We start from the raw sequence: 14,469 nt of genomic DNA on the forward strand, positions 1-14,469 counted from the left end.
TTCATACAAAGTTCTTCTTCTTAATGATTCCCCGACTGTGGTGCAGTTGTTTTAGTTGTGTCCAACTTAGGGTTTTCTTGGCAAACATGCTGGAAAGGTTTACCATTTCCTTCTGCAGATCATTTTACAGGTGAGGGAACTGAGGCAAACAGGGTTAGGTGACTTGCCCAGGGTCTCACAGCTAGCAAGTGTCTGAGGCTGGATTGGGACTCAGGAAGAGGAGCCTTCCCGACTCCAGGCCAGGCCCGCTATCCCCTGAGCCACCTTAGCTGCCCTCCCTGACTGTTCTAGACTGGAAATGGCCGCTTGACCTGTTCAGTGGAGTCTGGCTCCTGAGCAGAGATGCCTGCCCCGGTGGCCTTTGTTAGGCAGGAAGAGAGGCATTCACACGTGCGGCTCTTTCTAGGAGTAAGAACCGCTCTCTGCTTGCAGACGCCGCTCGGTTCCGACTTTTATGTGATTCACAGAAAACGTTTTGCTTTCTGTTTAGGCCACACTAAGTTTTATTTGAGTAGATCCTTCCAAACCTTGCATTGAGTAAAGTGTTCTGTAAAGGAAGTTGGCCATCTCTCAAATGACGAGATAGGGAAGGCTCCCCTAGTCAAGCCGGGCAGACCAAATGTAGGGCCTGAACCGATGGTGCCTCGAGGCTGACCTAAAGGGAAAGGGTTGTTCCCAGAAGGCCCAAGAAGGCCTGTTGCGGGCTGGTTCTTCTGGTCCCAGAGGTCAGCACTGGGAGCAGAGGAGGGAAACACCACCACAGTGTGCTCTGGCCACGAGAGCCGCCTGCAAAGGGGGCACTGTCCCCAAAGACAAAAAGCCGCCCGTCCTCCCAGGAGCAGGCTGGCCAGCCCTTTGCAGAGGAGGAAAGGGAAGTCCTGTTCAATGAGAAGGTGATGGCCCACAGGGGAGGGAAGACACGACTCTCCTCAGCCCCTAGGGTGGAGAGAGAGAGAGGCCCAAGGTAGGTTAGAAGCCTCCTGAGACGCCACCCAAGCAGGAGTTTCTCTTAAGGAAAGCCCTCCCACAGTGAGATGAGCTGCATGACCCCTTGTTGTCCAGCAGGGAGAAGCCATCCTTTAGCCCAGGAGTGTCGGCCTCAGTGGCCTGTTAAAGGCTAAAATCCTAGCTAGTCTGTCTAAAATCTAATAGGTGGTCGCCAATAAATTATAAGCTCTAGCAAGAGTTAGACTTTAGGGAAATAGGAAAGTAGAAATAGACATGAGTAATCTTAGATTTAAGCTTAGTCTATATCTCATTATAAAACTCACCGAATCCCAAAACTGCCCGCCAGGCCGAGAACCAGAGCCAACCACCAAAAGCGTGCGCCGTCTCCGCTAAGCTGAGAAGCCAGAGCCAGAGAGCGAACTTCCGTTCCACTCTCGGTTTTAAGTTGGCGTCCCAGAAACATGGCGTGCTTGGCCACGGCTCCCTGGGCAGCAGCAGGCGCACCGCCATTCGTCGCGGTCTCCTCCCCAAAAGGGCAGTCCTTCAAAAGCCACTTCAGTAGCATGCGCTCAACTCTCCAAGGATTCAGCTCAAACTTTCGTTGTTTTACCCCAGGCCTTTGGCCTGAGCAGCCCCTCACCCACTTCCTCCAGGGAAGCCGTCTTCCTCCTCTGCTCCCTGCTTCAGGTACCGGTCAGAGCCCTTTTCAGGGCTGCCAGGAGGGACTCTGTGGTCCGGCCTAACAGATTTCTGTTGACTATTTCTCCTCAGTCTGACGTCATCCATCAGAGTGTGTTTGAGCTCATCCACACGGAAGACAGAGCTGAATTCCAGCGTCAGCTGCACTGGACCTTAAACCCAGGCCAGGCTGCAGACTCGGTGCCCCAAGGACAAGGTGACCTTGCTTCCCAAGTGCTCTTGTGGCGATCTGATTCAGTCAAGGGATGGCTATGAGCTGGCCAGGAACTCTCTCTTGAGCCCATTGTCCATTGTCTCTCTGACTGGCCAACCTCTAGCCCCCAGCCTTGGCAGGGTTGGGTAACTGCCCGTGGCTGCCCAGATGCCTCCAGCCATTCTGGGGACCCTGGTGCCTGAGTCTAGGCTACATGGGGGGCCAAAAGTCTGCTTGTTTGTCTCTTCAAGGAGACTGTGGAAATGCCCAAAGGAGGGCATGTGGACAGAGGATAAAAGAGGGCATAAGGGGTGGGGAATGTACCTTCGGCCAGTGGGAAAGCAGAATGCAGCTGTTCCCTAGCTAGGAGAGGGCTCTGGAGACAGCAGAGAACCGGGGTTAAAGTGCCTCAGCGTTAGCCGTTGTCATGATTACTATCATCAGTCTAGCCTGGGAGGGGCTTGTATTTGTGAAGGAGATCTGTCACAAATCACTTTCCTGATGGAAAATAGGAAGTGCTCTTGTGAGTAGTAAATTACCATCTCATCCCTTGTTTGATGGGTCGAGAGCCAGCTTCACCTTCTCAGAGGCAAGATCTCCCCAACACTAGACTTCAGACTCATGATCGCAGGGCAGGAGGCAGAACGCTAACCTCTGTCTGTCTGTCTGTCTGTCTGGCTGCTCCAGAAGGCCATGGCCTCTCCCAGACGTCAGGCTTTTATAACCCAGAGCAGCTTCCTTCGGAAAACTCTCCTTTCCTGGAGAGATGCTTCATCTGCCGCCTGCGGTGCCTGCTGGATAACTCATCGGGCTTCTTGGTAAGACGGAATGCCTCGGGTTACAGCGTCGCTTCTGCGCCACAGAAGGAAGGCCTCTGCCAAAGGCTTGGGACTGGGCTCCTGTGGGTGGTTTTACCTCAGGGAAATGAGGCATCAGAGGAGTTTGTAAAAGAGGCGCCAGAACTCTCAGCTTCGAAAACTTTATTGTCCCCAAAGATTCCTCCAGACCTTCCCTTCGAGGATGCTGTGATAGGTGTTTCACGAAGTAGGTGTGACGGGCTGACTTCCCCATCTCCTCCGTCAGAGCCAAGTGGGAGGGGGTGCGTGCTCATGGGGGCTCCCAGCGGCTTGGTCTTCCACCATGCTCTGTGCAGAGAAGGTGGCTTGGAGAGATCAAATGGCAGAGCAGATTAGAGCCTTGGATTTGAGATCAAAGCACATGGGTTTGAATTCCCCTCAGTTTCCTCATTTGTCAAAGGAAAATTATCATTCATATAGGGTTATTGTGTTGAAAACACTTTGAAAATTAGAAAGGGCCATATATGTAAATATGAATTATTATTTTGGATTCTATGGGAAAAGTGCAAACTTTTCTGTTTATTTCCTTGTTCATAGTCTCTCTTTTGTCCAAAAATGTAAACCCTTGAAAGGCTTAGTTTTCCTTTATTTTTGTCTCACATGCCCAGGGTTTAACCCAGCTTTGCCCTGTGGCTTAATGGATAAATGAATTGAATTGTATTGACCTTGTGATATGTAAAGATGATAATAATGATAATAACATTAAAAGTTCTTTGCATGATGGTAATTTAAGTTAATTTTATGCGAACTCTTCAGTTGTGAATTATGTTCTTTTTGGAAGGCCATGAACTTTCAAGGGCGGCTCAAATTCCTTCATGGCCAGAACAAGAAGGGGAAGGATGGAGCTGCTCTGGCCCCTCAGCTGGCGCTGTTTGCAGTGGCTACGCCGTTGCAGCCTCCGTCCATCCTAGAAATCCGGACGAAAAATTTTATCTTCAGAACGAAACACAAACTAGACTTCACCCCGACAGGCTGTGATGCCAAGTAAGTGAGACGTTTGCCTGCGGTGGCCCCCACGTGGTGTCTTGGGGGCAGCCACTGTGTGGGGCTTCCTTTGTAACCCCCCAGCTCAGCCCAGTGCCTGGCACAGGGTGCTTATGTGCATAAGAAAGACCTGTGGACTTGTAGGAAGTTTCCTCCCTTGAGTCTCTTTAGAACAGTCATTGGATATGAATTCTCACTCCTCATCCATTCATTCAGCACAATGGCCCCTGAGATGCAGCGACTTCTTCAGGCTTCTTGTAAAATGTCTGCCTCCTTTCTGTGCTGGTCACTGTTCCAAAGACAATGAGGCGGATCTGAGCCAGGCCAGGGGCTTTGGGCTGGAATGTCCAAATGGTGACGGATGGAGCTTGTTATGTTTGTTTAGGCCCCACATCCTTCTCTCAAGGCCTGGTTGTAAACATGCCATCCGTGGCGACGCCCGGTCCCAACCCAAAGAGTCCATGTGGAAACAGCGAGTCTGGGGGGCACGGTTTGAAGATCAGTAACTTAACTACAACAGAAGTAGAGTTCGCCATGACTCGGCCTTTGGGGAACAGGGCAGGTTTTCCCCCAGTGCCGGTCCCATTGGCTGTTTTATAATTCGAATTTACGAGTAGAAGGAAAAACCAGGATAAAACTTTCAACTTAAAGCTCTGCAAAAGAAAAAACCAGCACCCCAACTGCAATTCTGTTTGCTAATGAGAAGTTAGTTAGGAGGAAAAAGAGATCATTTCAAGTCATACAGTGTCTTTGGAAATAGGTTCCGATAAAACTTTCTTTGCTTCTTTCTCGAGGATACTCGAGCTCTGTTTTGATTCTCACACCTTTTCTTTTACAGGGGAAAACTTGTTCTGGGGTACACTGAGGCAGAGCTCTGTATGCGGGGATCCGGGTATCAGTTTATCCATGCTGCCGACATGCTGTACTGTGCAGAGAGTCATCTCCGGAGTAAGTGTAGCTCCCCAAGATGGCCCTTTCCCTTTGAAAACTGGCCCCTACTGCTGGACGTGTTGGGTTGGATTGTAAGAGGTGGTGTTTCCAAGGATGTGTGCTAAATGCTGAGGGGGAAGGACGCCTCCCGGCCCTGTGGGTCTCCAGCATCCATTCTTCACACAAGCCTCCGACACAGCCCAGACACAACCCCTGCTTTTGGTTTTTTTAGGCAGGCAAAAGAGCCCGCAGGTGCAGCTTCTTCCACTGCTCCTTATGGGCTGATTGGAAATGTGCTTCCACCCCCCACCCCACCCAGTGATGTTCTGTTATACAGAGAGACACATTCAGGCAATCCTGACTGATGCCTAAAAGCACTGTAAAACATGGAGATGCGAGACATGGCCCAGGCCCCAGCACGGGCAGGTGGCATCCCCACTTGCTGAAGGGGCACAGCGTGGGTTCTTTGGTCTACAGCCCTGAGCTTGGTTTTCATGTCTCACAGAATTCTTGGACGCATTAGACAAGTTGGGCTTGTGGTCTTTAGAGAAGGTATCCCCGAGCCCATAGTTGCATTGAGAACAGTCCCTGCCAAGGGGATGGGTAGAGGAGGAAATGCCAGAGACGCTACCTTGGGACCCAGGGGGCCCGTGGCCAGAACCTGCACTAAGTCTCTTCCTCTGCCGGGCCTCAGTTTCCTCCTCTGAAGCCAACGGGGTCGCATTAAACACTTCTCAGATCCATCCCAGCTCCAGCCCATGACCCTGAGAAACAGAATGTGTGGGTTTCAGCAGAACTGAAGGTCTCCCAGGAGGCTCATAGATTGCCCTTTGGGGGACAGGTGGAGGCAGGCCTTAGAAGAGAGGCCAGTTGTGGACTCTGGGATCCCTTGGGACAGAAGGTCCCAAGCTTGTCTCAACCATTTGAATGAATGAAGGGGTAAAATGTGCTGGCCCTGGTGAGCAGAGCTCAAAGCATTGTGGGAAAAGGGAACTGAAGCAGACTCCACTTGGGTATAGATCAGAAAAACAAAAGTGTTTCTGGTGTCTGTCTTTAAGTGGATGCAGACAAGCGTATGCTTTGTGTCTTAGAGGGAAGGGAAGGGGACACCTCCGCAGTTGTAGCTTTTCTGGTCAGCGAGGCCCTACCGAAGTGGAGAGCCCATGAACTTGGATGTTTTAAATATTTGTTATAAAGTCCCATCCTCACAAAGACAAGATAACTTTAATTTATAATATCTCCATGTCTCCATGATCTCATTAATGAGGATTTTGCTTCTAATGGTGCACTCAAAATAAGTTTCATGTTAATAAGTAAAAAATTTTCCCCTTTCGATTAAATTTCCATTGTAGTTTTTGTTTCAGCTTAATCTTTTTCATTCTGTGGTTCTCTTGAAATAGTCACATGTATTACTGGAATCCTTTTTAATACTATTTTTTTTTAAATAGAAGAAAAATAAATTTAGTTTGACACAAAATACATTTCTTAAAATCCATTTAAAATACAGTTTAAATAAATTAAAATACTTAATATAATACTTAAAATACATTTCTACAATATATTTGTCTCTGATACTAATCTGGTAATGTCACGTTAATATGGCATCAAATATTATTTAATTAGAGATAGTTCTTGCCTTACATAAATTCACATTACACAAATTTGACTTTATATAAAGAATTTTGAAAGAAATCTTTATTCCAGAGAACACCTATGTGAACTTTACAATGCATTACTGTGCTCTTGTGCTCTTGCGCTCTTGCGCTTTCTCTCTCTCTCTTCCTACCCCTCAGCAACATGGTATCCCACCCCATCCCACCCCAACCCACCCCTTTCCAAGAAAAAAGAAAAAAAAGACAAACCCTAAAAAAGAAAATCCCCAAGTGAAAGCAGAGCAGATCAATTTGGAGATACCTCCCTGGTCTCTGCCAGCTCAGGGCTGGCCTTGAGACCTCAGTGCCTGAGAGAGGAGACCTTTGTCCTGCTCTGCCCACACACGCACGTGTCTGCCCTCACCTGTCTGTCAGTGTGTCTGTCCACCCCACATGTTCCTCCTCTTGTTCTTACTTTTCTATCCCTGCCCCCACATGACCTTGTTTCCTGTGCCAGCCCCTTACCTCCACGGGCACGTGGGACCCTTCCTCCTTGCCCCCTTCCCCACACCCACTGGCAAATTCACATCCTCAAAAAATCACTTTATGTGGAGTCCTGTGGAAGGGTCGGCTTAAAGCAAGAACTGTCTGCGTCTTTAATCGGTAACGTACTTAAGACATAAAGTGAGGCTTGAGGGTGGGTAATATTTATCTCTAATATCTTGTATTTGGCTATAATGGCTTGGTAATTAAGGCTATTGATTTTCCTTTCATCCTAGTGATTAAAACTGGAGAAAGCGGCATGACAGTGTTCAGGCTTCTCACCAAAGAGAACCGCTGGACCTGGCTTCAATCCAATGCTCGCTTAGTCTATAAGAATGGAAGGCCTGACTATATCATCGCAACACAAAGACCACTCACGTGAGCACAAAGACTTAGTCCCTATCAATGTGGTTTCCTGATCAATTCTAGGGAAGTGAGTGATCCCCTCCAGCCAGGGCAGTAGAACTGTAAGAGGAAAAGCCAAGCTTTGGCTATTGCAATGCTTCTCCATGTGACCTCACCATTGTGTACAGTTCCACAGAGGGCGAAGAACCCCTCTGCAGCAGGCCAAGAAGCCTTGATTAAGCCGATGACTGTAAATAAATAGGAAGGTACACCAGATGTACGTGTGTATTTGTATATACATACAGAGAGAGACTTGAGCTTAGGTCCGTGGTGCCATAACATGTATGACATAGAGCACTTTATGTAAAGAAGAGATTTCTTGGATGACGTCTGCTCTCAGATTTTTGCTGGTTACGTGCAAATCTGAAGAACAATATAAATTATGTTCGGTATCCAGACTAAAGGCTGAACATGCGAGCAGACCTAATGGGCCCGTCCTTGATGAGGATTTGAGCGGACTGAAAGCCCGCTCCCTCCTTAGCTCCTTTTGCATTTTTTGGTTAATATTCCCATGAGCAGGGAGTTTCCTGGAAGATGGAGAAGCAGTGGCAGGACAGACGATCATAGGCTGCGTGTTCTCTGAGAAAACCTACAACGCTGCATTTTTTATAATTAAAATAAGTAGATCTGGGCCGCTAGGTGCCACGGTGGATAAAGTACCGGCCCTGGATTCAGGAGGACCTGAGTTCAAATCCAGCCTCAGACACTTGACATGTACTGGCTGTGTGACCCTGGGCAAGTCACTTAGTCCTCATTGCCCTGCAAAAAAAGAAAAATTTAAAAATAAGTCGATCATCTGCCTGGTGCCTCAGGTCTCTGATGGACCCCAGGCCTCTTATTCAGGTTGCCAAGTCAGTCAAGGGCACTGCCGTCGGCAGTTGGGGGATGTCTGCGTCCATAGGAGGATGCCCACGTACCAGGTCCCACTGGTCCTGCTTCCCACCTGCGGGCTCACCTCTCAGTCATCTTTTTAGGTAAAGGGGTCCCCCACCCGCTCCTGAGCAATTGTCCTCTTGCATTTCAGAGATGAAGAAGGAACCGAGCACTTACGCAAGCGCAACACGAAGCTGCCCTTCATGTTTGCTACGGGAGAAGCCGTGCTCTACGAGGTCACCTTCTCTCTCCCCTCCATGATGGACCCCGTGCCAGCAGGGAGGACCAAAGGCCTCGGGCCCGGGAAGGACGGTGCCACCAGACACCCACGGAGCCAAGAATCGTTTCACCCCAGCTCCCTCCTGGGCTGCATGCTGCAACAGGATGAGTCGGTGTACCTGTGCCCCCCCGCGCCCGCGCCACCGGACAGGAGCTTCCGGAGCGAGGCCGTGGAGGAGCTGGGCAGCATCCTGACCAGCGACTGGCAAGAGAACCTGCTGCCCTTGGGGAGCGAGGACACTCTGAGGCAGGGGCTGGTGCAGCTCGGTCCCGAAGCCAGCCTGGGGGCTGCCGGCCCGTTGGCAGAGAGCAGAAGCAGCGAACTGCACAGCATCATGAAAAGCCTGGGTATCGACTTTGAGGACGTCCGGCGCATGCAGCAGGAGGAGTTTTTCACAAGTGACGCGTCTGGTGGGGACGACATCGCAGACATCGATCTGACGGATGAGATCCTGACCTACGTCCAGACCTCCTTAAACAAGTCCAGCTTCTCCCATTCAGGTCCCCAGCCTCCTCTGCAGCAGCCGCTGCTGCCGCTGCCGGGAGCCCCACACATGCCCAGCTCCAGCTGCATGGTACAAGAACAGTTAGAGCAGCAGCGGCGGCAGCAGCAACTGTGCCAGAAGATGAAGCACCTGCAGGTGGGCAGCATGATGACCGGCTGGAGGCCGGGCGACCCCGAGCCCTTCCCTTGTCCCCAGCAGGAGCCGCGGCCGTACGACATCTTCCCCAACCCCGAGTTCCCCTACAAGTCCGAATTCAGCGCTCTGCCCTACGGCCAGAGCTTGCTGTCCTGCTCCCAGGCCCTGTTCCCCCAGCCATCTACTCTGAACCACTTAGACTTTCCCGTAGGAAGTTTTGAACAGCCACCCTACCCGACGTCTCAGTTAGGAGACTTTGTTAGCTGTTTACAGCAAACCCCGGAAAACACAGGGTATGGGGCGCACTCACAGCCCACCCTGGCTGCCCCTCCGTCTTGTTACGAGGGCGCCGTCTCGATGTTTCAGTGCCAGCCGGAAGACCAGGCTTCCGGCGTGGACCAGATGCAGTATAACCCCATGGCCTCCAGTCAGCATGCGCTATTAAACAAGGTAAGCCTTGTTTCCTCACTCGGGGTCTTTCTTAAGGGAGTGGTCACTTTGGTTTGTGTAAGAAGTGAGTCCTAAGATTCTGTTCCTTTGGTTGCGGCCCCTTTGCTCCATGAAAAGTTTGAATCGATCGCAGGCTGACAAAGATGGAAGTTAATGAGTCCCTCCCTCCGTGTTGGCATTCCCCATGCGGAGCCTGCCCCCCTGTCCTCTGGGACAGGCCTCTGATTCACTAGGTCCATCTGCCAGGGTCCTAACGTGTGGGAGAAATCCTTTTCTCTGGAGGCTGGGGTGGTAGGCAGGGTGCGCAGGCCCCTCATGTTGTTCCAGGTGAGGACTGCAGCTTCTTCAAGCATCTTCTTTATTTGGGAATACCCTGAGACGCTTGCGGAGAGACCTTTGGTCCAACCAAACGGAGCAAACAGAAGCTTCTTGTGGAGCGCAAGCTGAGTCTCTTGTGAAGTCTCTTGCACCCTCAGCACCAAAAGACAGATATTTTGCAAAGACAGACTTCGGGCAAATGTAGACTAGGTCTCTTCCTTGGTTTTCAAAGAGGATCGACTCTTCCCCAAGTTTGTCATTTTAAGTAACTGGTTAAGAAACTTTACTAAAGGTATTTCTGACTCTGGTTCCCAATCAATCAGTCACTAAACATGTGTGAAGCACCTACTATGCGCCTGCATTCTGCTAGGGGTGACGGCCCTGTCCCTAAGGAGCCTATGTTCTCTTGGGGAACAGCTCCACAGGCAGAGTTATATGGAAATCCATCCCAAAGATCTTTTAATGACCTGCAAGTTTAAAGCCAAAAATCTGTGGTTAGTGTAGCCTGAACTAAGAAGGGGTTCCCCTTTCTCCCTTGTTTGCAGAGGTGGAGGGCAGGGCTTTAGAACGGGGCACAGAATGTCAGATTTTCTGCTCTGCTGGTTCGTTTGACAGAACTTTTTTTTTTTTTTTAGTTAGGCAATTGGGGTTAAGTGACTTGCCCAAGGTCACACAGCTAGTAAGTGTTAAGTGTCTGAGGTCGGATTTGAACTCAGGTACTCCTGACTCCAAGGCCAGTGCTCTATCCACTGCGCCACCTAGCTGCCCCGACAGAACTTTTTTTAAAACACAAACAGTACTTTTGAGGGGGAAGAACCAGCGTCTGGTAGGAGGGCAACAGAATGATTTCACCTACCAGGTGGCCTGTTAGCTGAGCTTGACCAGCACTGAGGGCTCTGAAGAGGCAGCCGTGGGGAGTGGCCCGGGTTGGGGATGGAGAGTCCCCTTGGGGCTCAGAGCCAAGGCTGTTGGAGTATTGAGTGTGGAAGAGGAGTATGGGCCTGGGGGCAGAGCTTGAAATCCCAAAGGGTTTCTATTGGGGCCTGCCTCAGCGCCCATTGGGGACCTGCCTCGGTGCCTGTTGGGGGCCAGCCTCAGCACCTGTTGGGGGTCTGGCAGTTCCCGGGAGGCCTCCGGCCCTTGGCACCTGCTGCCAAGCTGAAGGTCCCCAAGGCTCCCTGACCCCTTCTCACATGGGCCGAGGTTGGCCCCGTCAGCTCCTCGCTGAACTCCTTTTCTGGCCTTTCGTCCCTCACACCTCCCCCGCCCTCCTCTGCAGCTCCCTTGGGTCCCTTCTCTCTGATGGATCCCCTCTCCCACTCCCCAGAGAAACCTGGTCCCTCAGCTGGGGACCTCAACCCTGAGAGGAGAGGGCATTTGGCTGGAGCCCCTTCCCTCTTTTCCTTCATCTCAGAACCCCTGAGAACCCCCCTCCAATCTCTCTTCCTTTGCCCTTAACTCTGACAGCCCCTCCAGAGGTGGCCTTGACATCGTCCCCTCACAGCTCCACCAGCAGATTGCGGCCTCCACCATCCAGGCTTCTCATTAACCTTCCACCTCTCCCTTCCTACTCATTCAGAACTTTTTTTTTTTTTTTTGCCGGGGTGGGGGGGTGGGGTCACTTCTGATGTATACATGGGCTTTGTTTTTATATTACACGTAGTTAGAGATTACTCTCCGTGCACCTTCAGTGTTCTTGCTGAACTGCAGAACAATCAAAGGATGTTGAAAGCGAGCTAAATCAGAAGTGTATATTGTTATAATAATACTTTAAGACTCATTTTCCTTCAGTGAAGCATATATTGGTGCTTTTTCCCATCTAAATGCTAATGATCGTAGGTGGCTGGGTGGCACAGTGGATAGAATGCCCAGACTTGGAGTCATGAAGACTTGAGCTCAAATCCAGCCTCAGGCATGTATCAGCAGGGTGACCCTGGGCAAGTCACTTAACCTGTGAAATGGGAGCACTGATAGCACTTACCTCTCAGGGCTGTTGTGAGGATTAAACGAGTATTTATAAAACACTTTGTAAACTTTAAAGTGCTACATAGCAATGTTAGGTAGCATCATTATTATCACTGATCATGATTAAACTCATGACTCTTCTTTCTAGTTTCAGAGTGGTTTAAATGGAGGCATTTTAAACGAGAACTACCCAACTCAGTTAAACAGCCTGAACAACCCTCAGGCTTCTGCCTGTCTACACCAACCAGGAGCCAGCCCCTTCCCAGACTTACCGTCCAGCGGGTTCCTATGAGGCGGGTCTGGGCCTCATTCACCTGGTTGGATGGACACAGCTGGGCAGGATCCAGAGGAGCCTCAGGCAGTGGCACTGCTAGAAACCACCCGAGCAGAGAATGCATCCGCATGTGCTGAAAGAACAAGGTTCTGCCCGGTCTGGACCGTCCTTTCCCGGCGTCCCGCATGGGGCAAATGGCCACAGCTGCGCTGATTTAGTGGGCGCATTTGTAAGCAGAGGGCAGGGGATACCCCCTCCTCCTCGGAACGCACAGGAGCCCCCAGTCACCGAGCCTCCCAGGGGCCGTTCAGCTTCCTGCATCACCGTCGGCTGGTCCTGAACGGGCAGTTTGGGCTTGGGGCCCACCCTGGCCAGTCCTCCACAGCCACCCAAGTGCCTCTCTGGTAGCACAGGGACTTTTGATAGGAAAGACCTGATTTCCTTTTGAATAATCCATCGATCTCATCCTCTCCCTACTGCATAATATCATTTGGGCTTTTAAAATTAGACTGCCAGGCCAGCTCAGTTCTACCTGCAGTAGTCATCCCTGCTTTTCTTTTTCAGATAATAGAAGGTTAAAGAAGATATTTATTTAAAAGAAAATAATTGATTATATTGCTGTTTACTTTGAGACTTTAAACGTTTGCAATGTGCCTTATCTTTTATTGAAATACAATCCTCTTCAAGGATACAAAACTAATCTGTTCTTTTTAATTAGTCATAAAATGTATATTAAGAGGGTAACATTTCAATTGGGGCCACTGTCTTCATAAGAAACCATTGTAGTGAGGATGACTTTAAATTTTGCTATGATTCAATGCCTTTTGCTGGGCTGCAGTTTTGACTTTCCAAAGGGGCTCAGTGAGGCTGGGCTTGTCCTGCACCGGGTAGAGCTGCCCGCTGCTCCAGCGCCACGCTGGCCCTGATCACGAGAAATCTCACAGGCCCTGCCGTGTCCCAGTGAACTGGGTCGTCTTGATGAATTTCAGTTTTGAGGCGGCAGGAATGATTTTTTTCTTACATTTGAGGATTGTTAGAATTGAAGCCTTGTTCCAAAGGAAATTCAGACTAGCTTGTGTCTGTCCTGGGCCATGCTGTGTCATGTCAAGGTAATGAAGAAAACTGTCCATTGTACAATAGTTAAAATATCCCATTTTGAAATATTATGAGTCATATCTAAATCCACTTAGCGATCATAAATCCAGCTCTGTATATGTCACTTAACTGTGTCTTTAAAAAATAAAACAATACGCCCAAATACACTTTAGGCTGGTGTCCTGTATTAATAAAAGACAATCACTCATTTCTTGTCCGTTCAGATAGGAGGATGTTTGCAGTGATCGGCTATCAGGAAGGAAATTTTAGGATCAACAAAGAAAAAGGCCTATTTGTTCTGCAGCTCCAGATACACTGAGGCCATCTCAAAGCCAAATGCCACCTCATGTCTGGCCCCGCATTATTTCTGATTTGAACCGTGACCTTGGAAAAGCAAAAACGGACGTGTCCCTGTTGGATGACATCAGCTTCAATCTCCAATGGAGCCATAACAGAGGACATTCTTCACAGCTGCTTTTAGAGTAAATTAATACACATAAACCACCAAAAGTAAATTTCATTTATCAGTCTGTTCATTTTCAGGAAAAATATCTGTAGAATGTTATTTAAGTATGAAGCATGAAATTGGATTGTCTCAGACATTTCATAATTTTTCAACATGAGGTATCATCAACATTCAGACTACTGATCTGAATTTTTTTTGAATTTTTCCATCTAAAATTTTCATTAAAAGTCAACCACTTTCTGTAGAATCTTTCATTTTTGGGGGGAATATGTATTTAATGAAAGAAACTAGATTTTCAATGAAATTGTGAATGTGACAATCAGCTATTAGATAGACCATGTAAAACTCAAAGGTAAAAGGGATACTGTGTATTTTTTATCAATAAAACTATTAAATTTATTGTGTCAAGAATAATAAATACTGTCAAATCAAATACACCTTGTCTGTATTGCTATGTGCCAAAGGAAGCAGTAAAGCCTAATAAACTGCTTTATAGGGGATTTATTGAGTGTTTCTGCATTAGCTGAACCTATGAGGAATTCATAATTGCGTTAGTAGACTTAATTTTCTCTTTTGCCACACAGACATAGCTTTCCAGTTCACTTGAAGCTTCCAGTTCTTAGAATGCCTAGCCTCGCATTATTCAGTATTACTATGCTTTTGGTTAACATCTTCATGACCTATATTTCTTTCATTTCTCATCTGATGTGGCTCCATAAAATAGAGTAATTTCATATTTAATATATGGTTTGTTGTGTTCTTATTTCCCTTCAAGTAAAACCTGTAAATGATAATATATGGTAATAAAAGAATCACCAAGTCCCTTATTTCTGCAGCTTGTTCTTTAGTGTGAACTCTTCATAGGAAAGACCGGACCTCGTGCTGTGTTCCAGCTTTTGCTTATAAATGGAAGTGTAGAAAATTTGGTCTGCATAAGTAAATTAAGACATAAACTGC

At 48.6% G+C, this 14,469-nt stretch overlaps 1 protein-coding gene across 2 annotated transcripts in view; it reads left to right on the plus strand.

Annotated features, from left to right (window-relative positions):
* The window catches only part of AHR (aryl hydrocarbon receptor), a 53,911-nt gene extending 39,658 nt beyond the window's left edge, over window positions 1-14,253 (plus strand). The window contains exons 5-11 of one of the 2 annotated variants that reach the window (XM_043966942.1): window positions 1,720-1,843; window positions 2,531-2,658; window positions 3,479-3,681; window positions 4,520-4,629; window positions 6,983-7,124; window positions 8,176-9,394; window positions 11,826-14,253. In XM_043966942.1, coding sequence (XP_043822877.1) covers window positions 1,720-1,843; window positions 2,531-2,658; window positions 3,479-3,681; window positions 4,520-4,629; window positions 6,983-7,124; window positions 8,176-9,394; window positions 11,826-11,969 — 2,070 coding nt within the window. In that variant the 3' untranslated portion in view covers window positions 11,970-14,253. Of the gene's footprint in view, window positions 1-1,719; window positions 1,844-2,527; window positions 2,659-3,478; window positions 3,682-4,519; window positions 4,630-6,982; window positions 7,125-8,175; window positions 9,395-11,825 lie in introns of both variants that reach the window. The other variant, XM_043966941.1, reaches the window with a different exon arrangement.
* Window positions 14,254-14,469: the final 216 nt, after the last annotated feature.

This window comes from Dromiciops gliroides, chromosome 5, assembly GCF_019393635.1.
Source record: "Dromiciops gliroides isolate mDroGli1 chromosome 5, mDroGli1.pri, whole genome shotgun sequence".
Taxonomy (NCBI): Eukaryota; Metazoa; Chordata; class Mammalia; order Microbiotheria; family Microbiotheriidae; genus Dromiciops; species Dromiciops gliroides.